The sequence below is a fragment of the Puccinia triticina genome, chromosome 8A (genome assembly GCF_026914185.1).
Source record: "Puccinia triticina chromosome 8A, complete sequence".
Classification (NCBI taxonomy): domain Eukaryota; kingdom Fungi; phylum Basidiomycota; class Pucciniomycetes; order Pucciniales; family Pucciniaceae; genus Puccinia; species Puccinia triticina.
In genome coordinates, this window is record NC_070565.1 from 6493560 (window position 1) to 6516013 (window position 22454).

Sequence of the window (22454 nt, forward strand, 5' to 3'; positions counted from 1 at the left end):
AGAAGGGATCAATGATGCTTCAGAAGATTTGGAGGATGAGTTTAATGAGGTGGAACAATCTATTAATCAGTAAGTTTTCTCTTTTTCTTTTCTAGAAACATCATTTTTGATTCATTCCATTTGAACTCTAGTTGCAGCAAAGGCCGACCCAATCCTGAGTTGGATGACAATGATAGCAGTGAATCAGATCCAGAAGAGCAAAACGAGATCAGCCAAATTGGTGATGAGCAAGAGCTAGATGCTGATGATATCGCAGATCTTAGTGACAATGTGAGACTCCAAAAGCGGTTTGCACCTCTTATGGCTGAATTTAGAGAAGGAAGTGAGGGGAAACCCCTGCTTCTCTGAAAGACAAAGACTGACAACACCCCCAGCTAGGCTGGAAGCAAGAAGACAGTGGTCTAGTGTAGTTGAATACTTTTCTCACAAGTGGCTCACAACGGACTGTGTATTTCAAAATATAAAGCTAGTATTTTATTATGTGGCGGAGAGTGTGAGGGTGACAATTTATTTGAATCTTGTGGGGGGAATGATCTCCTTTATTGGATTCCCATGGATGCGGGGAAAAGGAAGAGAGAGCCCCTCCTTATATAGGAAAATGTGAGGCATTTATGCTTGTGGTCTATGTACATGAGGGGTTTTGGCTGGTGTGCCTTTACAAATGCTGTGCAAATACAGCTATGTACAGTGTGGCAGTGTATACATGAGCAAATTTAGCTGGTGATCTAGTTACAAGTGTGGCTTACACAGCCCTCTGGTTGCTATGGAGTCTTCTCAAGTGACCTGCACAGCTTTCTGTATTGCTGTGTAGTCTGCTTGATTGACTTGCACAGCCCCATGGTTACTATGCCGCTTTATTAATGTGGCTTGTGGTTGCTGGGTTACTGTAATAAGTGGCTTGTGGTTGCTACACAGCTGCATATGAGGCTGGCTGGTTGCTACGCAGCCACATATATATGTAAAAGGGTAGTATGTAAGCTATATACATGCAGTTTTGTAAAACTGTGTATGTAAACTGAAGGGAGTGTGTGTATCAAAAGATGGTGTAATGTAACACTACATATGTAAACTAGAAATTTTTGAATTTTTCCATCCAGAACTAAAGCATCTACCACAATGAAGACACCGACCAAGATACTTACACAACAGAGACTTGCTGCCAAAGTATCTCCAAGGTAAATACTATTGATTTTCAATGTTTCATAGAATACTACTTACATCAGATGTTGAACATAGTTTCAAGTGATTGCCCAGAAAATGAAAAAATCACCCAACTCCAAAGCGTTGTTTGTCAATATTTGTGAAGGCCACGCAATCAATAAACCACATTCTATCCAATGAGATGTATGTACAAGGTGGAACTCAACCTACCTTCAAATCAGTAGCATTCTTCGGTGTCAGTCTGCTGTGTAAGTTGTTTCATAAATTGTTTCACATCAATGAAAAACTGAAATTTCTTTCTAGCTTGGAGTGGCAGCGCGACAAAAAATATGGCCTCAGTCAAAGCCTTCAACTCGACCGATCTGATATGGCATTAGCGGAAGATTTGGCCTCAGTACTCCAGCCATTTTACAAAATCACCTTGCAAGTCTCAACAGAAAGCTCGGCACGGCTGTCACAAGTTGTGGTGTTCATTTACCAGATCACCAAACACTTATCGACGGTTATTTCGGAGAAAAAATATTCACCTGCTTTGAGGAACGCCTGCCGTGCCGGTCTCCAGCTCACTAACAAGTACTATACATTAACTGACTGTTCACCTTTATACCAAATAGCAATGGGTAAGTTCAGTGTTTATTAACCGTTTGATTTGTTTTTGTTGTGACTTATGTTCATTAATCTTCCCTTCCAGTACTCCATCCCTCATTTAAAGATGAGTATTTTAAAATAGCGAAGTGGGATAAAGAATGGATCGATGAGGCTATCAGACATACCCGAGAGATGTGGGAGACTCATTACAAGCCTGAAGTCAAATCCACAACAACCAAAGAACCTAGTCCAAACGCCAAAGTACGCCCCTTTCCAATCAATCCTGTCTTTATTAGAGAAATTTTGCTGATTGGTATTTTCAGCCCCAATCTGGCTTTTTATCTCGACTCGGTGCTGCATCAGCAGCACACTCAGGTAACTCTTCAAGCGACCCACTCGACATCTGGCTTGCTGGTGCCCTGGTCTTGGATTGATCCCAACCTGTCAATGGCCTCAGTTGGTGGCTGCAACAAAAGCGAGGAGGAAACACCTATGGGGGGCTTTTAAACATGGCCCTTGATGTATTAAGCTGCCCAGGTATGTAGTCTTTTGCTAGCTAAATCAATGCTTGTTCCTGAAATCTTACTGGCTCTTTCTTTTCCAGCTACATCAGTGGATGTTGAGCGGGCATTTAGCTTTGGGCAAGACTATGTCACTGTCAAGAGGCACCGGCTTAGCGCGAAGTCGGTGAGCAGGGGAATGACGGTTGCTTTCTACTCTAAGAATAATAAAATAAAACCAGGTTTGCTCAACAAGTGGAACAAAGGCATCAAAGACGGTGTGGTGCTCCATTCCAAACCATAAGTAGTATTTTATTGCTTTCTTTTACATATATTCATCATTACATTGAACATTTCCCCATAACCCTTCACAAATACCTCATTATTATTGCATATTCAGATTCTACATCAAATTTCACATATAGTCCCTCATACATAGTATACCCTTATCTTCAATGGTTCAATAGTTATAGAGGATATAAGACTTACAGATAATCTACAGTCTTCATTAGTTACAATACTCAATTCATTAGTAACTTACTGGAATCATTACAGTACATCCCTTTTACATAATTACTTTCACATACTAAACCCTTTACATACATTCCTCATTATGTACTATGGCTATTGTACACATTACATCATTAGATCTGTGCTTACCTCTTTCAGTAGTGCTCATCATTACAAGTTGTTACTATGTTCTCATCACTTTTCCCCATTAGTACATTCTTTTATTCCCATAACCAGCATTCCCTTTTCAGCATTGCTCATCATTACATACTGTTACTATGTTCACATCACTCTTCCTCATTTGTACAACCTTCATTCTCATAGCCAGAACTCTTCATTGTCTGTGCTCATCCCTTCTTACTATAAGAATTGTCTTCCCCCCCCTCACTTGTACCTGATGCAGAGAAATATATACAGAATTTATAGATAATTTTGGATACAGAAATTATAAGTTCCCCACTCTCATCAATCCTCCATCTCTCTTACCCTCAGTAGTCAGTAGTTAAAGCTCATAGTACTAGCTCCTAAGATCAAGCAGAAATCAGCCACACCTTTTCTTCTTTTTTCTTAGTGTTACTCTCATCCCCTCAGCATTAGTCAGGAAGGCAGCCTCATCAGCACCCTTGCATAGCTTACATTAGTACTAGTGTTGCTATCCATTTACCTTCCAAGCTCTATTCTCCCCTTTGAGTAGTTCCACAACGGAAAGAGGGGGAAAATAATGATGACAAAGGTGAAAGGCAAGGCAAAAGTGATAGAAATATTGTAATATATCCTTTGTGATTTTTTTTTAGTGATATCAAGGCATGAAATACAAGAAAAAGTGCAAAAAACACTGAAAAGTACCGCCGGTACCCTCCATAAATACACGGGTACCGCCGCCGTGGGTGCCAAGTATGGGTACGGGTATCTGATTTTGGCCAAAAAATGAGGAGGTACCCGGACACGCAGGCGGTACCCGTGTCCTGATTGCCATCATTAGATCACGTTCAAGACAATCTGTCTGGTTTCTTCTTGCTTCTTGGGGCCTCCCATGTACTCTGGAATTTTGCCCAGGCAGTATTCCTTCTTCATTTCGGAAATCCATCTGACTCTCAAGACTTAGGCGCTTGGCATACACTGTCTTTGCTAGGAATACCCTCTGAGCAACCGACCACCAAGAAGGATTTCACTTTGATTCTTACGCACATGACTAAATGTCATGAGGCAACAATTATATATTGTATCTTGTAAGTCAATTGCAACTCAGCTCCTCTCCTTTTATTGTTTCTGATTACTTTTTTTGGGGGTCAGGACCGTGATGAACCTCTCAAAAGCTCTGCTACCAGAGGAAAAGGCTAAGCTTCCATCACAGAGGCTCAAAGAAATATTTGATCTGTGCTACAATCAATTTTTCTCACCTGCGGCTTTGCAGAGTGATTCTGTGGATTTGGCAACTGGATTAAAGAAAAATATTCTTTGGTTACGTGATTTTGCTGCAATAATTGAATGTGATCGCGCAATGCGGGCAGGAGGAATTGGAAGGGTCCTCAATATGTGTTGAAGTGTCAATCTAGCACTGCTTAACACATTGTTGCTTACACATCCAATCACCACACATCATCATAAGCATACATCTACTGTATTCAACTGCAACATAGCAATGTGTAATTAGCTCAATGGTTAGAGCATCACTCATGAATGTTGAGTATGTGAGTTTGACTCTCACAGTACACAAGGTTGCGGGTTCAACACCCACTTCACTCGGACCTTTCTTTTCACTTGTTCAATAATATGTGGAAACATTTCACCATAATGGCTCATGGAATTAAAGGTCTTAACAACTATGCAATCTACTTGCCACAGATGATACTTCTATTAACAAAAGTCCTCCCGAAAGGCCTTGCAAAAACCTTATTGCACTTGCTTCTCATCAACCCCAGCGGACGACCAAATCACTTTGTTGCCAAGGATTTCTTCTTGGAAAACAATAACTTTTGGCTCAAGTACTTTTATAATCATAGCGGCATCGGGACCGAAATTTCCCGCTTGAAAGACGTTTTCTTGCTTATCATACCAATTGTGGGTGTTCTGTATTCAACCTTCTATTTATTCTTGTATGTTTTATTTGCTGATTGCGCCTTTTGTTCCCCATCTGAATAGCTACGCGAGCTGGTACAGGGAATTAAAGACGATTCTGGCAAGAATGTGGTTTATCAATCTCATAAACATTATTTATCAATCAACTCAATAAATAGCTATCTTGGAAAGGCCCAACAACACAATTTACTCTCCAAATCATCTATGTTCAACTCAAAGACTGCTGACATTTACAAAGCCGGATTGGAAGCCTTGCATAAAGATTAACAGCAAAAGAAAAAGAAATTGAACTGTATGCGACCATCAACCATCCTGCTGTATCACACGCCCACCGGTCCAATTGAAGAAGCAAAAATGTTTGAAGAGGAAGAAGAGGATATAGGTGACCTCAAAGAGTAATTGTTCACTTTGTTAGTTTTTGTTGTTTTCTCTCCGCGGCTTGTTCAGAGTTTTTTCTTTTTGTTTCCTCTGCTTTCTGTTGGCAGCTTTCAAGAGTGGCTTGGTTTCTTTCTGAGATCTCTTTTTTTTGCTTCCTCGGCGTCCTTCTTTTCTCTTTCTAGTTGCTCCAAGTAATCCATGTATGAGACTCTTCCGACATAGTTGTTGATCTGATCAAGTAAGTGTGCCATTTGATCATTGTGAGCTTCGCCGCCAGAGAGATCCTGCAGTTCCTTATTTGAAGCCCCCCCGCGAAATGCTACAACGACCCTCCGTGCCTGAAATAGTCCAAAGTGATCCTCAGGGTCAAACTCCGAGTAGTCAGCTTTGATTTGAGTGTAATGGAAATCAGCGTATTCTTTGACTAAAAACTCGGCAAATCTTTCAAGTTCTCCAGCCAAAGGTTTGATTCCCGTGTCCGCTTTAACAACTGATTGAGTTGTGGGTACCTTCTGAACCTTTGGCGGCACTGGGACATCGATTGATAATTCTCTAGAGGTAATGTTTTTGCTGAAGTTTTCTTTTGTGAGGTGTTTGAAAGCTTCAAAGAGAATCCTTGCGCTTTAGGGGTTGCAGTTGGAGCACAAACACACATCAAACTGATTTTCTTCTTCTCTTAGTTTTTCAAGTTTTACGTTTGGGTTGGCTTTATCTAACGGGACATAACCTAGTCTGCAAAATCCAATAACATTGAGTCAAAATCAATGATGTTTTAATTTAATTATGGGCCTCAAAACAAAAAATAAACTCACAAATTATCAAGAGACATTGCAATGCAAAGGCACACTGGGTTGTGGCAAGTGCGTCCATCCTATTGTCGTCGGATTGCATAATTGGGGTTTGAAAATCACTGATTTTATTCTTTCCTGACCTCCGATTGGTTTCAACAAGCATTATACCGAGGCCTGGATTATTTTCCCCACGGCCACCCCTGCCAATCATCTGACTAATTGAAGAGGGGTCTCCCCGGCCAACGTGCACCACACATCTGACTCGCTTCCAATTCTGGCCCAACCCAAGAGCCATAGTGCATGAAATAATTGGGAACCGTCCATCTTCAAAACCATTGATTATGTCAACTTTATCTAGGTTTCCAGTACACAAATGGTAACAACGAGCAAATGAGCTGTCTGGGTCTAAGTGGCCACCTTGGATATCCCGAGCTTCATGGATTGCGCAAAGGACTTGCCAGGTGAGATTTCGGGTTGGAGCGTAGATGAGGGTTGGAGGAATTTGGTTGTATGGAATAATGTTTCTGGTTGCAAAGAGCCTTTCAAGGTCATGACACGATCCCAAAGATGAATTAATTGGGACACGGATGAGACAAATTTCCGGACGGGTGAGTTCACCATGTACCATCGTCATATTTTCTGGTAAAATCTTCAAGCTGTTCAGGATCTTCTGGATTGCAACGGGTCTGCAGGTTGCTGAGAGCAAAAGGATTGGTTCTCCATTTGCTGCAAGAAGTCTGGCACCTAAGTCTTCATAAGAAGGACAAAAGATACCTTGGTCTTGAAGCTTGAAATGACTGCTAATTTTTTTCCGAGTCTGCTGGCAACTAAACCCCAAACGTATATCATGTGCGCTTCATCAACAACTGTCAAGACTAATTGAGATAGGAATTGGCATTCAAAAAAGATTTGCCAGAACGTCGGATTATTCAAAAGGACCTTGGGGCTCTGGTAGCTCAGGAAAAGATCAGCCAGCCGGTTGAGTTGTTCCAAAGGAAAGCCACTGAAAACTCTAACCAGGTAAATGAAGGCAAAATCCCCTCTAAGCACTTTTTTCTCAATGTCCGGTGTAAAGTTCATCTTAGTCAGATTCACCGCTTTTATATTTGCATTTTTCTTCTCCAGGACCTGATTGCGGCACACACATGCAGGGGTTCAAATATTAGTAAGATACCATGCATCAAACAATCAAGAATCAATGGATAAATAACTTGGTTATCTCCAAGAGAATCCAAAGGATTAAAAACAAGGATTATTGGTTTCTTGTACGCAGGAAAGAGGCAATAGTATACTTCACCAATCCTTGTTTTGCCAAAAATGGTGCCAGCAAGCGTAAAGGTGTGCTTGCAACAAACCAAGCTGATCACCGTTTCCATTTTGATTGGCTTCAACGGTTCCAAGTAATACTTGGCTACAGTAAGGGTGATATGTTTGGTAAGTTCAGCATTGGACATTGTGTCAAATTCTTCCCGCAAATTCAATTTTGAGGTTGCATTTTCTTCTTGAGATATATTGAGGGTGGCTAGATTGCCATCATCCTTGTTGGTTGCTTCCATGGCTGATTGATTTAGTTGTCCAATAAGGATGAGGTTCTCTTCCAATGTCATTTTATTCTTTTCTTGTCAATCAAGCTCAAGGTTCTTTTTTTGGCCTCAAGGTTTTTTTCTCCATTGATTGTCGGTCATTTGGGCGTGATCAGGCTCACTAGCTTCAATTGGGTCCCAATGCGGTTGGGTCAGTGCGCTATGGAAATACTAAATAAATTGAGAATGGAATGTAGTGATGTGCTCGACATCACAGTAGGCATGGCAATTGGGCGGGTTTGGGCCGCCCACGGGCAGCCCGTTTTGGGCCACAGAATAAACGGGCGGGTCGGGCCGGGTCAATTTGTCTCAAATTGCCGCCCGCCCCAAACCTGTTTAGCTCGCGGGCAGCCTGCGGGCCCCTGAGCCCAATTCGCCCGCGGGCAGCCCACGGGCGGCCCGCGGGTCGCCGCCAAATGACCTATAAACTCAGATATCTAAGGATTAATACCAATGCCAATATCCCCGGCATTGGAATGTGGCCTGTCCGCAGGCCCCCAAAAAAATTGAATTCAAATTGAGGATGCCATAGGGTGCTACAGGTTCAAAAACTCAGCCCCTCATGGCTGGACGCTGAGCGGGGGGCTGCAGGGGCTGACTGGGGATCGGCCCAACGGGCGCCCAGCGGGCTACCCAAACCTGCCCGGCTTCAGTCGTGGGTCTGTTGGGTTGGGTTGACTTAACAAATTTCCTCAATAAGCCAATGTGGTAGATGAAAAAGTGAAAAATCAAACGTTTTTTCTATACTACATATTTACTCACAATACGCCTCAAGATACCATCAAATGGAATGGATTCTACGGCCAATATTACCCCTATTCAACACTGGAAGAATCACTGGAGTCCCTCTGGATTGGAACCTACACTTCTTTGGACACTGGACACCCATCACACGTTCAACATACCAAATCACCAACCTATCACAAGCCTCAATTCAAGGATCACAGAATTATGCTTATACACATCACAGGATACAAACATACATCTCCCCATCAGACTACAGTCATTACATATTATCAATTACTCTTCTATTTCCATATTATGATGTCATCACACACTGACTCTGCAGCCTCAGACTTCATTTATGCACCCTCTGCATCCACCTGTCAACTCATGCAGTCTACTGTCACTTTACGCAGCCTTCATGCGGCCCTACTGCATCCTGCTGACATTGTTTATGTACTCCTGACATATCATGACATCATTTTGTATCTGCTCCCATCAGCTAAAATCCCTCACCCTGTTGTCTAGATTAGTTGCAACCCTAACCCACAAGCCCCTCTGGGGCTCCACTTTTGTCTATATAAGGAGCTCTCTCCTCCCCAGTTGTCAGCTCCTCAGCTCAGTACTCACCAGTTATTTACATACCACCCTTCACACTTACCATCACTACAACCCTTATATTTGCAAATAACTACTGAACTCACTCTCAAATCTCACATACCTGTCATTGAACAACTTCATCTGGAACTAGACCAGACCTATCACTTGATTAAAACTTGCCAAGCATAGCTTGGTGGGTCTTGTTGACTGATAGCATAGAAGGGCAGAGTTTGCACCTCTATCATCCCCTTCTCCATTCAGCAAAAGGGTTTCACAACCAATTTTGAGTCTTACACCAACCCAAGCCCGGCCCAAACCCAGCCGGGTTTGGGCGGCCCGCCGGCCGACCCACCCAATTGGCATCCCTACATCACAGTGATTTTGTTTTTTATTCAGATTTTTGAAATATTTATTTTAGAGGTAGATGAGCTAGATACATGGAATCAAAAATACATGATAATTTCATTGAAAAGAATGCCATTCAGAAAAAATGGGTCCTGTAAGGAGGGGTTGAGAATTGACTGAGTAATGAGGAATATAATGATGAACGTGGTCAAATATCCGGATCTCTCATGTGAGAAATGCAGCTTAGTCATATGGTGTTGCGAGCGCGTCTGGGCACATACCCAACTCCCGCTTGGCCGAGTGCCTCCGGGAGTTGGGTATGTGCCCAGCGGGCTTGATTGGGCAGGTTGCGCGGGGGGCAGAGCTTGGCACACAGCCAAGTCCCGCTTGGCCGAGATCAAGCTCTGGGCCAATGGGATCTGTGACTTGGCATGCAACACGCCAGTCATCAGACGCCGGCCCTTGTCTCTGCCTTGAAAGGCAAGAGCAACGTGCCCTTAAGGAGGGGAAACGTTTTCCCTTCTTGACATCGCACATTGGACATCAACAAGGGAGCTTTTCCTTCTTGATGGCCGGTCTTTAGGCTGGTCATTGGGGAGGAAAGACTCCCTTTGCAATGGGCAATACTTGTATTGATCATCAAGAAGGGAGTCTTCCCTTCTCAATGACCGGTTTTTAGACCACCCATTGAGGAGGGAAACTTCTCTCCTTGATGGCCAGCACAGCGTTTGGTGTGCGTGGCACTCTTGCTTGAAATTGGCCCAGCGGGGCTTTGTGCCAAACCCCGCCCACTTTGTGATGTGCCAGGCGGGCTTTAGGGTCAGCCACGCGCGCTTGGCCTTTTTTCGGCCAAACTTTGGTGAGTGCCCAGACGGGCTTGCAACACCATAAGTCCCTCCGGCAAAGCCTCAGGCGGGGGAGGGACTTAGTTAAGTTTGCTGTGATGCAGGCTTTCACCGTTAATCCCAGTCAAAGCCAGAATAAACATTCCAAGGTTATTCACAGGATATATACATAACCTAATTAGCCCAAATCAAGTGAGCTATTTCATTCTATGAGCCCAATTTGCAAAAAGAGAGCCATTCTAGTAAGAAAACATGTCCCCGTTTCTCTTGTATCTCTAAATCTCTGTCGGGGTAAATATTTAGCTATGCTTTTTACATACAAAGAATAAAGAGTTTCAAAAAAGAGATTCATATAAGGTGATGGGCGATGTGAAAATCTATTGAACAAAGATAAAATCTGTGAGATTATCAAGAGGCTGAACGTTGATGATCACCCAACAAAAAAGCAGAAGAGAAAAAGGACCAGAAAATCAACAGGCAAGACCCAAAGAGCCACAGGACCACTTTTGGCATGCAACATTTGAATGAGAAAAATAGTTGGACGACGTGCATGAACCATTAACTCCAATCAGAGCGCAGCAAGAATTGTTTAGCATACTTCTAGCCAAGGACGTCCGCATGGCGCAATAGTAGATCCACCTTGATATTGATCAATTTCCTCAAAGCTTGCTTCAATTTGGGACTGAGGAAATTAAAAGCATCAAGACCATAGAACACCAGGGAAGCCTGGCGAACATCTGGTTCTCCTTGAGCAGGTAGTTGGTAAGTTTTCACGCGATTTTCAGGGTCACCCGCTTGGGCTTGTTTGTCAATTTGCGGTGAGTACTTCAAGTCGAAGAACAGTGCAAGATAAGGGTTGACATTGGGTATGTCAATGCCTGCGTTTTCAGGGGTCATCAACGACTGGTATATGTATCTGGGCGGCGGTGTCGTGGGGAACGTTCTTGACCTGGACACCACAGAATGAGATATTTTTCGGTTCCAGAAAATCTCGGGATCGTTCCTTCAAGTAGATTGTCAAGACTTGATCAAATGCCTTTTGGCTATGCTGACATTGCATAGCCACCCCTCGGTGCAGACCTTCCATCAATGATTCAGTCGTCGGCGTCTTCGTGCATTGGATGAAGTGATTCCAATGCATCATCCCCTCTTCCAACAGTCTTTTCTTCTGCTCACTAGCAATTGAACCCAGAGGCAGCGTATTTGCTGAAATTCCGGTAAGGGTTTCCAGAAACCTCGCCACTGGAATCGCGCCAGGAAACTCTTTTAGTTCCACGGGCCGCGAGTCGGGAATGTTCGGGGCTTTGTTGGAAGTCTTCGGAGCTTTGTCGAGAGTCTTCATATCGTCAGGCGGTGAATCAATGTCCATACCATCCGGAGCTTTATTGTCCGTACCGTCACGAGCTTTGTCGAGAGTCTTCAAATCGTGAACAGTTTTGTTCATCGCGCACAGTAGAATTATTCTGCTGGCGTATTCGCCAGCCTCCCCTGTATCGACGCAGCCTCGCGAGAGAACACGAGCCAGAGAATCAATACATAATACGAGCTCGTCCTCGTTCTGATATAGATAATAGTTTGCAGTTAACGCATAAATCGGCTGCGACGGATAGAAACTATATTGGAGTTCTTGGGCTGGATCAATGTAGCCGCAATGTGCCGCATGAGACGCAGTAAGTCCCACGTTGAGACGTGCCTGGCCATGGAGAGGAACCCCAATTGTCGGGCCGAGTAATGCAAGTGCCCGGGCTTCAGTTATTTCAACGGGTTTTGTTGTATCGTCGCAGAACAAAAGCTTCTTCAAAGCAACCCGAGCCATTTCGTCAACAGCAATAGCGAGGGTATCCACCGTTTTAAACGCCATCGCATCTTTGAGCTATACACTGTAGAAGGGAACACCATATTGGCAAAGTCGCTTCGGCAATAGTAAGTCGTTCCAATTTTCTGGCCGTCCATCAGAGGGGACCATCACGTCGAATGATGCGATTTTGTAAATGGGGGGGTACTATTCCGCGCGCTGCGGTCATATCGGGTGTTTGGCAAGAAATTGGCAACGCGAGAGTTTGTGTCAACTGGAACGGCAAAGATACCCGCGCTTTTTGGTATGTTTCTAAACGAACGGCGAAACTCCCGGAACCGCGGAACTCTCCGATTGGCGAAAATTCAAGCAGAGCACTGGCCTCATCAATCGCCAGAACCACCTTCAACTGTGTATATTTGAAAAAGTTGCTGTCATGAATGAACCAAACTGCTTGACGTAAATCGTGCGGCGAATCTTTCGTATCGACTAGCTCGCCAAGTTTGGACCGAACGTTTGAGTAAAAATCCGAGTGAATGGACTCTTGGTGCTCGTTCCATTCTTTTAATAGCTCGGCTCGATCGGATTTTTTGCGGGCTTTCTTCTTGAAAAAATCGGAGGCAACGTGAAGCATTGCTGCGATGAGGGCGTTGTAGTGATGTTTGGATGAGTTTGTGTCTAACATTTCAGTTGCAAGTTGGGATCGTGGCGGTTCACCGGTGGAATCCTTGGGGCGGAGGCAAATATAAATGACACAAACTTCCTTCGCAATTTCCTTGAGCAAACGACTTTTCCCCATCATTGACGGGCCAACTATACACGTGTAGGGCGCAAAGTAGATATCTGGGCTCCAGGCTAATGTCCACGCTTCTAGAGCCTGGTGTGACAATTTCATCGTGACCAACATATTCGGAGTTAAAGCCTTTCTGAACAACGTCCAGGGCCAAGATGGGAGGTTCAATTATGTTACGCGAAATTGTTTCGCCTACGACCAAGGGGCTTTCGAGCGCGCGGATTTTCGCCGCGGTATTGATTTTTTCGCTGTCGTAAAGTTGAGGGTAACGCCTCATGAGGGCGAGCTGCATTAGTTTGTCTTGCTTCAACTGGTTGTCAGCCACATATTCAACCACAGTATGTTACCATGGTTCTATTGTTTGCCCGGTGGCAAATTTGATTACACCCAAGCGAGCATTTCTCGCGACATCTAAGATTTTGAAGACCTCATCAAGCAAGTTCAAGTATCGAAAAGCAGTGGGTACTAAAGGTTCCACAAAAACAGCAGTATTAGCAAGCTGGTAAAAAGTAGAGCAACCTGACAGATGAAATGTTGCATACATCCGGCACGTTGGCAGAACGACGTAAAATCCTTACGATCGTGATCATGAATATGGAGCCGCTCGGATTTCTCCTCTAGTTCTGACTGAGAGAGAGAGGGTTCGGAGTTTTCGGCTTGATGTTCACGGGGTGTTTGGTCTGTCATCATGATTCAAATATTGATTCGGCAGGATTCTGGAGTCATGTAGGAAATGACTGGTCAGCAAGGACTACTGGGGGCTGGATGTATTACACTTACGTATGCACTCATCGGAGTCAGTCCGATTGGATTTGCGTTCGTGGTTGAGATACACCCGGGGAGTCCTTCGACGAGGATATCTCGAGGAATCCTCGTGGATTCCCCGTAGTGCCCCTCGAGCTTAACAAAGCCTCTCGAACGGCTAACTTAACAAAGTCCCTCCCGATGCGGGAGGTTGGAGTTCGGAGTTCGGGTGGTGGTACGGGGGGTAACTCATTTGGGTGGAGCTTAAGTTTGGCTGGTGGCGAAGCCACCCCTCCCGCAGGGAGGGACTTACGGGCTATTGTACCATTTGGGTGGGAGGCCATCCACCAAAAAGTGATGAAAATCCACACTTTGAATTTTCCAGCCTGCAGCTTCAACCCTGTCCCTCCCATTATCGGGAGTTAAGGTGATACAGATGTTGCACATTTTTTAACCTCATCAACTTATCATCAAACCATCAAGTGATTTTTTGATGGATTTTTGAAAAAGGCTGCAAGCCTCAAGGCCACCTCTTCTTGGGCGGTGCCTGGCCCCGCAGGTCCAAGCGGGGAAAGTTTCTTTCCTCTTTATTCTCCTTCTCTTTTTTGTTTGAGTGACTCTCTTCAGAAACAGAGTCGATAGAAAGACAGACAGGATGCATTCGCATCCATCCATGGTTGGAACCTTATATGTAGCTTGCAAAACAAGTGAGCTACAAGCCTTTGAACACCAACCAGAGTTTCTGAGATGCTCTCAGGCGAGCACCCCAACATAAGTTGTAAGTCCCTCCCTGCGGTCGGTGGTACTCTGCTCCCCACTCAGCCCCGCAGAGGAGGAACTTTGTTAAGTTAGCTCAAACGGGGGTCCCAAAGGGACTCTCCGTAGGGGAGGCTTACACCCAAAGTTGGCCGCGTGGCCTGAGCACTTTGAGAAATTTACATGAATTTCTTCTTTTTTGGAATAAACAGCTCGTTAAACACAAACAACCACCTTTCATGAAATTCTGAGGAGAACAGTTTGTAGACTTGCTTCTCAGGCATTTTTTCATACTTTTTTTGGGGTGATTTGGTTTGAAATAAGCAGTTGCTTGTGATTGCTAGTCAGCGATGTCCCAGCATTTTGCCCGGTAGAGATCAACAGCTGGCAAACCGGTTGGATCATTGGTTCACGCACCCTCTCACGGCTTGGTGACTTACATGGGGCCAGATTTCATCTTTAAAATGATAGTCTCTGGTTTCTGAATTTTTACTCAGTGCGAGGTAATTATATATGTACTTGCACCAGGGACAGCTGCTGGGATATCCGGTCCTGATCAGATTGTTTACAACACTATTTTCTTTACAGGATGATTCTTGCGAGGGGATGGAGCTATTCAGAAGTTTCAAGTGGTGTGAGGTATGCACGAAGCCTTGCATGGGGGATATAGTGGGATGAGATCACTCCCCAGCCATTTGGCTGGTAGCTCTCCCCCTCATAAGCTGACTTTAGGTGCAAGTCCCTCCCTTCGGGAGGCGGGCCCTTTGGGCCCCCCCAAGCGTAGGCGTGAGGGAGGGACTTGTGTTAAGTTCAAGTGCCCCTGCCTGCTGGTCCACACGTTCACGTGATCTCCACCAAGTGGATTGCGGGGGCACCTTGTGATGGCCCCAAGGATTCCACGGATATTTACAGATGTGCAGTCAATATTGATATATGCTTTGGGACCGGCTTCTTTTGGTTCAGATACTTAAACAAATTGTATGCCAGATGAGAGCATCCACCACCGTCTAGGTAAATCTTTAGCTAGCCAGCGAGTCCCGCGAGGCTTGGTTGCTTAGCTAAATAAAAAATCCACCCTTGCCAGCCGGTATTGGCTTGGTAGGTAGCGCAAGTTCAGATAAAGACACCATCACCACCCTTGTGTCCATTCAGCCTCTCTGTAGGTGAAACAACACTATTATCACATACAGACCTTCGCCCATCGGGCTTGAATGCATCCATTCAATGACCACTTGACCGGTCATCAAATAGATACAATCAGCAACCGGTGTGGTAGACGGAAAAGTGGAAAAATAAAAAGTTTTTTTCTATGCCACATAATTACTCATACGAGGCCTCAAGATACCCTCAAATGGACCCCAGAAATGGATTCTACGGCCAATTTTACCCCTAGTCACAACTGGAAGCGTCACTGGAGCCCCTCTGGATTGGAACCTACACGCCCTTGGACAATGGACACCCATCACACGTTCAGCATACCCAGTCACCAGCCTGTCACAAGCCTCAAGTCAAGGATCACAGTATTATGCTTATAAACATCACAGGATACAAGCATACATCTCCCCATCAGACTATAGTCATCACATAGTATCAAGTACTCTTCTATTTCCATATTATGATGTCATCCCGCACTGATCCTGCAGTTCAGACGTCATTTATGCACCCCCTGCATCCACCTGTCAACTAATGCAGCCTACTGTCACTTTACGCAGCCTTCATGCAGCCCTACTGCATGCTTATGACATCATTTATGTACCCCTGACACATTATGACATCATTTGTATCTACTCTCACCAGCTAAAATCCCTCACACTGTTGTCCAGATCAGCTGAAACCCTAACCCACAAGCCCTCTGGGGCTCCACTTCTGTCTATATAAGGAGCTCTCTCCTCCCCAGTTGTCAGCTCCTCAGTTCATCACTCACCAATCACAGTCACCCCAATATTCACCCTTACCAATTATAACCAACCCTTATATAAATCATCAACTCTATACCTTGTCAATCAAACAACTCATCTTGAGCCAACCTACCCTATCACTTGAATAAAACTTGCCAAGCATAGCTTGGTGGGTCTTGTTGACTGATAGCATAGAAGGGCAGAGTTTGCACCTTCATCATCCCCTTCTCCATTCAGCAAAAGGTTCTCAGGAACACTTTTGAGTCTTACACCGGTAATAGATTATATTTGGAGCTGTTGTATGACCGGTAATCATAAAACTGGTCATCAAAAGACCATTTTTCTCATTAAAAGGCCTGTGATTGATAGAACGGTCATCAAAAGACCAATCATTGATAGACCGTTCATCAAAAGCCCGGTGATTGGTTATTGAAAGACTAGTGATCAACAGGGGTGATTGGTAATAAATATCCCTCCATTCAATGACCGTTCTTCACTGGTCATTGAATGGGGGTTCACAATCTCAAGACGCTCAAGGTCATCTATGTATGCAGGTGGGTTGATGACCGGTCAATCAGTCTTGATTGGTCACCAGAAGGAGATCATATTTTTTTTGGATAACTGGGGGGTATGTATGTACATGTACATGTATGGGGTGTACATGTACTGGCAAGTCTGGAGGGGGCAGTTGGTAGGCTTGTAAAAATTTTCCTTACAGAGGCTCTGTAGGGCTTGGTAAATCTAGCGAGTCTTAAAGATTTACCAAACAAACATTTAGCTAAAGAGCCCTAAAGAGGGCACGGGGGTGGCAAATCCCTTACATGCTCTGTAAATCTGCCTTACCAAGCAGGTTTACAGAGACAAGGGTGGATGCTCTAAGTCATTTTGGCCTGCTGCATCATCAGTTGGCCCCTTTGCCTCCATGTTGACAGGTGGTGGGCATGGTGGAAAGTGAGCTGCAATTGTATATCGGAGTTGATGTCCATCTGGGTTGGATGAGGGTGGGCTGGCAATAGGTAGCGGGTTGCTGGTATGATTGGTGGGTGACTGCAAGTGGAATCTGAAATTTCGGCAGCCAAACGGTCCAATCCTCATGAGGATCTGGATCTCAATGTCACGGTCCAGATACAGGGCAGTTGCACAGATTAAGGTTTTGCCCGTCGAAAATGCCGTCAAAGACAAAACACCTGCCTGATTGACCGCCCACCTGTTGGCCTCCGGTCAGCCGTCAAACTGCCAGCCAAATTAACAGCCAAACGGCTGGCACTTGACTTCAGGCAAGTTTAACATAACCTGCCTGGGGTTGGTTTGCCAACAAACATGCTTGACCCGGTGGGAACAGTGGCAAGATGCCGGCCTCCAGGCTAACCCCAAAAAAAGGACAGAGTGGGCCAAGACAAAGTCCGCCCATCAGAGGGACACGTCACCCTTGGCCCTCACCCATCCACCCGCCTCATTTTTTCTAAGTCCACTCATCGGATCACCGCCACCCTCACCAACCCACATCCTCAGATGTGTCCCTCTGCGCCTGCCTCCTCCTTGCCCAGCCCACACCCCATCCACAGCACACTCACCTACACATCACATCCTCCAGCAAGCTCCGCACCTTGCTTGGCTCCATCGGCTCCTTCCAAGCCATGTTCCCCCGACTATTGCTCCTCCTTGTCTTCCTTCTTGCCTGCTCGCTTCTGGGCTGATTTTTACTATTGATTGATCTTTCCAACCATGGGGAACATTGCGAGGACCCGCCGAGATTTGTGTGGTCACTGATGGCCAGGCCTTTTCTTCTCATCACAGCCTCCAAGCTGAGGGAACACCGCACCAGCCAACCACGCCAAGCCCATGATGAGCCCATTCATCCAGCCCATCCCGCCGGCTGAGTTTAAGCAGCACTTCTGCTCTCTTATTGGTTGGTATTCAAGAACTGGGTGGTGTGGCTGAGAGATCAAGAGGCTGATTCTCCTCATTTGCATCTCACCCGCAGAGTTGTCAAGCGAGGCCTTGGGCAGCTCGATCATTGCCGTCTCCAACCAATGGTTTGCACCCGCTGAATCCCTGCTCAAGCAACATGTTTGTCCCTCCCTTGCTCTCATCAACTACCTCCATAAATCAGGCATTTATTCTTCATTGCTCGCTGTTCTCAATTCAGCCCCCTTTGGATTTGAGAGGCCAGTTCAGACCCAACGGCGCACTCTACGACGTAAGTGGCACATATAAACAGCTGTTGAATTTACATAAATACTTGGACCCTGGATCATCTAAGGAATGATTTGCTTCAGTATTCCGTGATTTCTCTCTCTTTTCATTATCTCTCCTTCCCTCCCTAGTGAGAAAATTGTAAAAGCTGAAGAATGTATTTCTTTATAAGTATGGCTGAATAAAGAAATACAAAGGTATAATAATAGTAATGTTCTATTAAAATAACAAAGGTTTTTACCTGAAGGCAGATGCTTAATCTGCTCAAAGATGCTTGTCTGTGTTTGTAACTTAGTCGAGTGACTAGTGACTAAACAAGGCTGAGATGTATCTAGTTAAAAGCACTAAAACATTACGATTACATTGATTGTTAGTACTTTAATCTAGCTGAATAACTTCTTATTAAGAAGATGAAAAGAATTTTACATATTTGTAAAGATCTAGTCTTTTGTTTAATCTTCGTCGATGATCGACGAGCTAATACGGTCCGCAAGACTTGTGTGTCTGTTTTAAGGCAATCAAAGAGTCAGAGACTTCTTCATTGAATTGAGATTTAGAAGAAAGAAAGCGTCAGACGACTCACGATATCTTCGTGAACGTTTGACTGCTTCGATCTTTCGTTTTGGTTTGGACTTCGGGATTGATTGATCTGTAGAAGAATGAAAAGATGATTAGCTTTTCATTCGACTGAGTTTGTGAAGTCTGCAACTCACGAAGAGCTTATCAATAGCAAATCGACTGAGTTTTGAGCGGTGACGTTGCTGTTGTCACTGCTTGGTGCAATAGCGCGAGGCTTCTTGCGATCTGGGTTGTGCAGGGGATCTGTCACAGATTTGTAGAGAATAGTGAATATCAATATTCATTATGAACTCTTTGGTGAGTGTACTAGGGTACTACTCACCAGGGGTACTCCTCTTATGAGGGTGAGTCAAATTCCAACACCTAGCATGTATTCAGAAAAAGAAAAGATTAAAAAGGCAATAAAAGATTAAAAAAAAAAAAAACAATGTATAAAAACGGACTTACTTCGCGCACTGCAAAAAACTCTTCGCGCACTGCGAAAAACTCTTCGCGCACTGTGGGGGTCGTTGTTTTGACGTCCAGCCCCCAGTGCGCGCTTCTGTGACGGCTCTTCGCGCACTGCAAATTAAAATGGGTGATTTTTCATTTTTTTTCGCTGCCAGCCAGCAGGGGGGATTTTTCTTGCCCCTCCATAAAATTCTTGGAGATTTTGCAACCCTCTGAATGACACAAAAGAGAGGAGAAGAATACATACTAAAAATAATCTGAACACCGGCTCCCAAGCACCCAGGACTTCTTCCACGGGGCTTTCTGACCTGCCAAAAGTCAATCGGCCGGGTACCCAAACCCTCGAGAGCAAAGTTTGAGGGACATAATCCATACATGTATGTTGTACCGGTGGAGCAAGAACAGGGGCAGCCGGCCGCTGATTCAACCCGGTTGATCAGGGACAACCTGGCTGCCTGAAGACAAAACTGCTTCCCGGTCAATCAGGCTATGCAACCTGATTGAATGGGATGAAATCCTCCCCTGATTGATTGGGAGGAAAGCCTTGCCTGATCGACCGGGAGGAAAGGCTGTTGTCGGCCACCTGATTGATTGGGAGGAAAAAACTGTTGTCGGCCACCTGATCAACCAGCAGGAAAGCCTCTTGTCGGCCCCCTGATCATTTGCTGTGGTCGATGGGCGAGCCAGGTGGGTTGATGGGTGCAGTGGCAAGTGAGCTTAGAGAGGTGGCGGCGCGGACGTTTTCCTCGGACTTCCATCTGCGCCGACGCTCTTGCTGAGGGGCGAGGAACTCATCGTAGGCTGTGAGTCCTCCTGTTCAATCAGGTGAGGTTTTGCTCCTGGTCGATCAGGTGAGGTTTTGCTCCCGGTAGAGCAGGTGAGGCCTTCCTCCCGGCCAATCAGGTTGTATAGCCTGATTGACTGGGAAGCAGTTTCCTTGTCAGGTACGGGCAGCCAGGTTGTGCACGATCAACCGAGTTGAATCGCCGGTCGGCTGCCCCTGTCCTTGCTCCACCGGAACGGCGGCCGGGGGTACCGCCGCCGGTACAACATATATGCATGGATTATGCCCCTCGAACTTTGCTCTCGAGGGTTTGGGTACCCGGCCAATTAAGTTTTGGCAGGTCAGAAAGCCTCGGGGGAGCGTTCCCGGGTGCTCGGGAGCAGGTGTTTGATTATTTTTAGTATTTATTTTTCTCCTCTCTTTTGTGCCATTCAGAGGGTTGCAAAATCTCCAAGAATTCCATTGAGGGGCAAGAAAAATCCCCTCAGCTGGCTGGCAGCAAAAAAAATCAAAAAATCACATATTTTAATTGGCCGTGCGCGAAGAGCCGTCGCAGAGGCGCGCACTGGGGGCTGGACGTCAAAACAACGGCCCCCACAGTGCGAAAAGAGTTTTCCGCAGTGCGCGAAGTAAGTCCGTATAAAAAAAACATTTTGAAATGTACAAAAAAGTGCCCTGGTGGCCGTTAAACCAAAACTGAAAGTGCCTGTGAGTAATGTGATCGGCCAGCAAATTTCTGGTGGTGTCTGGTTGAATGGTGGTCAAACGGTGGGCAAGCACCCTGACCGCTTTTGTAGGGGGGCTTGGGTTAGACGGCGTGTTGCCAGACGGGTCGATGTGCCCTTACTTTTGCCAGCGGGTTTTCCGCTTGCGCTGTAAGACTCAAAAGCAGTTGTGAAACCCTTTTGCTGAATGGAGAAGGGGATGATGGAGGTGCAAACCCTGCCCTTCTATACTATCAGATAACAAGACCCGCCAAGCTAAGCTTGGCAAGTTTTAATCAAGTGATAGGTCTGGTCTAGTTCCAGATGAAGTTGTTCGATGACAGGTATGTGAGATTTGAGAGTGAGTTCAGTAGTTATTTGCAAATATAAGGGTTGTAGTGATGTGTGAAGGTGATGGCAAGTGTGAAGGGTGGTATGTAAATAACTGGGGAATACTGAGCTGAGGGAAAAACAACTGGGGGGGAGAGAGCTCCTTATATAGACAAATGTGAGGGGTTTTAGCTGGAAGGGGGACCCTGGATGAGGGATTTTAGCTGGTGGGCTGCGTACAAGTGGTGTCAGAAGATACTAAATACAGGCAAAAAGTGGGGTGAGAAATGAAAGATGATGTCATACTAATGCAAGGAGCGCATAAACAAAGTGGGGAAATGTCAAATACAGGGGTACCTCATGCAAGTGGTGCATGAGTGGTGTCAGACTAATGCAAGGAGCGCAGAAATGGGGTCAGAAGACTGCATGCAGCTGCAAGGGGTGCATAAATGAGGCGGGGACATGTCAAATACAGAAGAAATGGGGTTGGTCCCCTGCATATGCAGTGGAGATAAGAGGGATAGAAAAGAGTATGTGTTTGGCTGGGGCTGAGTATGCATATACTTGGGAAAGGTGACTTGAGGGGTGTGACAGGGTAATGACTGAGGCTGGCCGTGTCCATGAGGGTCCAAGAGGGTGTAACTTCCAATCCTGCGGGGTTCCAGTGACGCTTCCAGTGGTGACTAGGGGTAAAATTGGCCGTAGAATCCATTTATGAGGTTTATTTGGTGGTATATTTAGGCCTAGGGTGAGTAAATATATGTATGAGGAAAAACGTTTGATTTTTCACTTTTCCGTCTACCACAGCGCATTGGCGGGGGTGCCGTCAAGTTCGGTGGTCCTCTTGACGGTTGATGGGAGGCCGGCATGCGAACAGTCAATGCTGGCTGGGGGGAAACGTCAAATTGACGGCCAAACTTTGGCCGGATTGGCGGCAATTTGTAAACGCTGTGTACACAGCGGTTACTCATTGCCGCCAGAGATTGTAGCAGATGTGGGCTGGTAATGTAAATATGTATATGCGGAGGGCACACCTGAGCATCATACGGTGCGTCCGGGGCAGGGCTGAGTCTGTCGAGGCCATAGACCAAGCAGGCCGGCGCTTCATTGCCACTAAAGAGGGTTGTGTAGATTTCAAACCCGACAATCGTGCCTGAGGGAATGTCAATCTCAATGATCACCCTTTAAGAATCAGCCAGCTTCCAGGCGGAAGCACTTGTTTCGTAGGAAGACAAGGAGGAGCAATAGTTGGGGGAACATGGCTTGGAAGGAGCCGATGGAGCCAAGCAAGGTGCAGAGCTCACTGGAGGATGTGATGTGGG

The 22454-nt window shown here is 45.5% G+C and overlaps 1 protein-coding gene across 1 annotated transcript; it reads right to left on the reverse strand.

The window, feature by feature from the left end:
* Positions 1 to 10989: 10989 nt before the first annotated feature.
* PtA15_8A714 (uncharacterized protein) lies at positions 10990 to 13381 on the reverse strand (the record flags this gene model as incomplete). The annotated part of the gene is made up of 4 exons (XM_053172172.1): positions 10990 to 11520; positions 12804 to 12939; positions 13039 to 13156; positions 13234 to 13381. The coding sequence occupies 4 exons, from the start codon at positions 13379 to 13381 to the stop codon at positions 10990 to 10992; spliced, it is 933 nt and encodes a 310-aa protein (XP_053023362.1).
* Positions 13382 to 22454: the final 9073 nt, after the last annotated feature.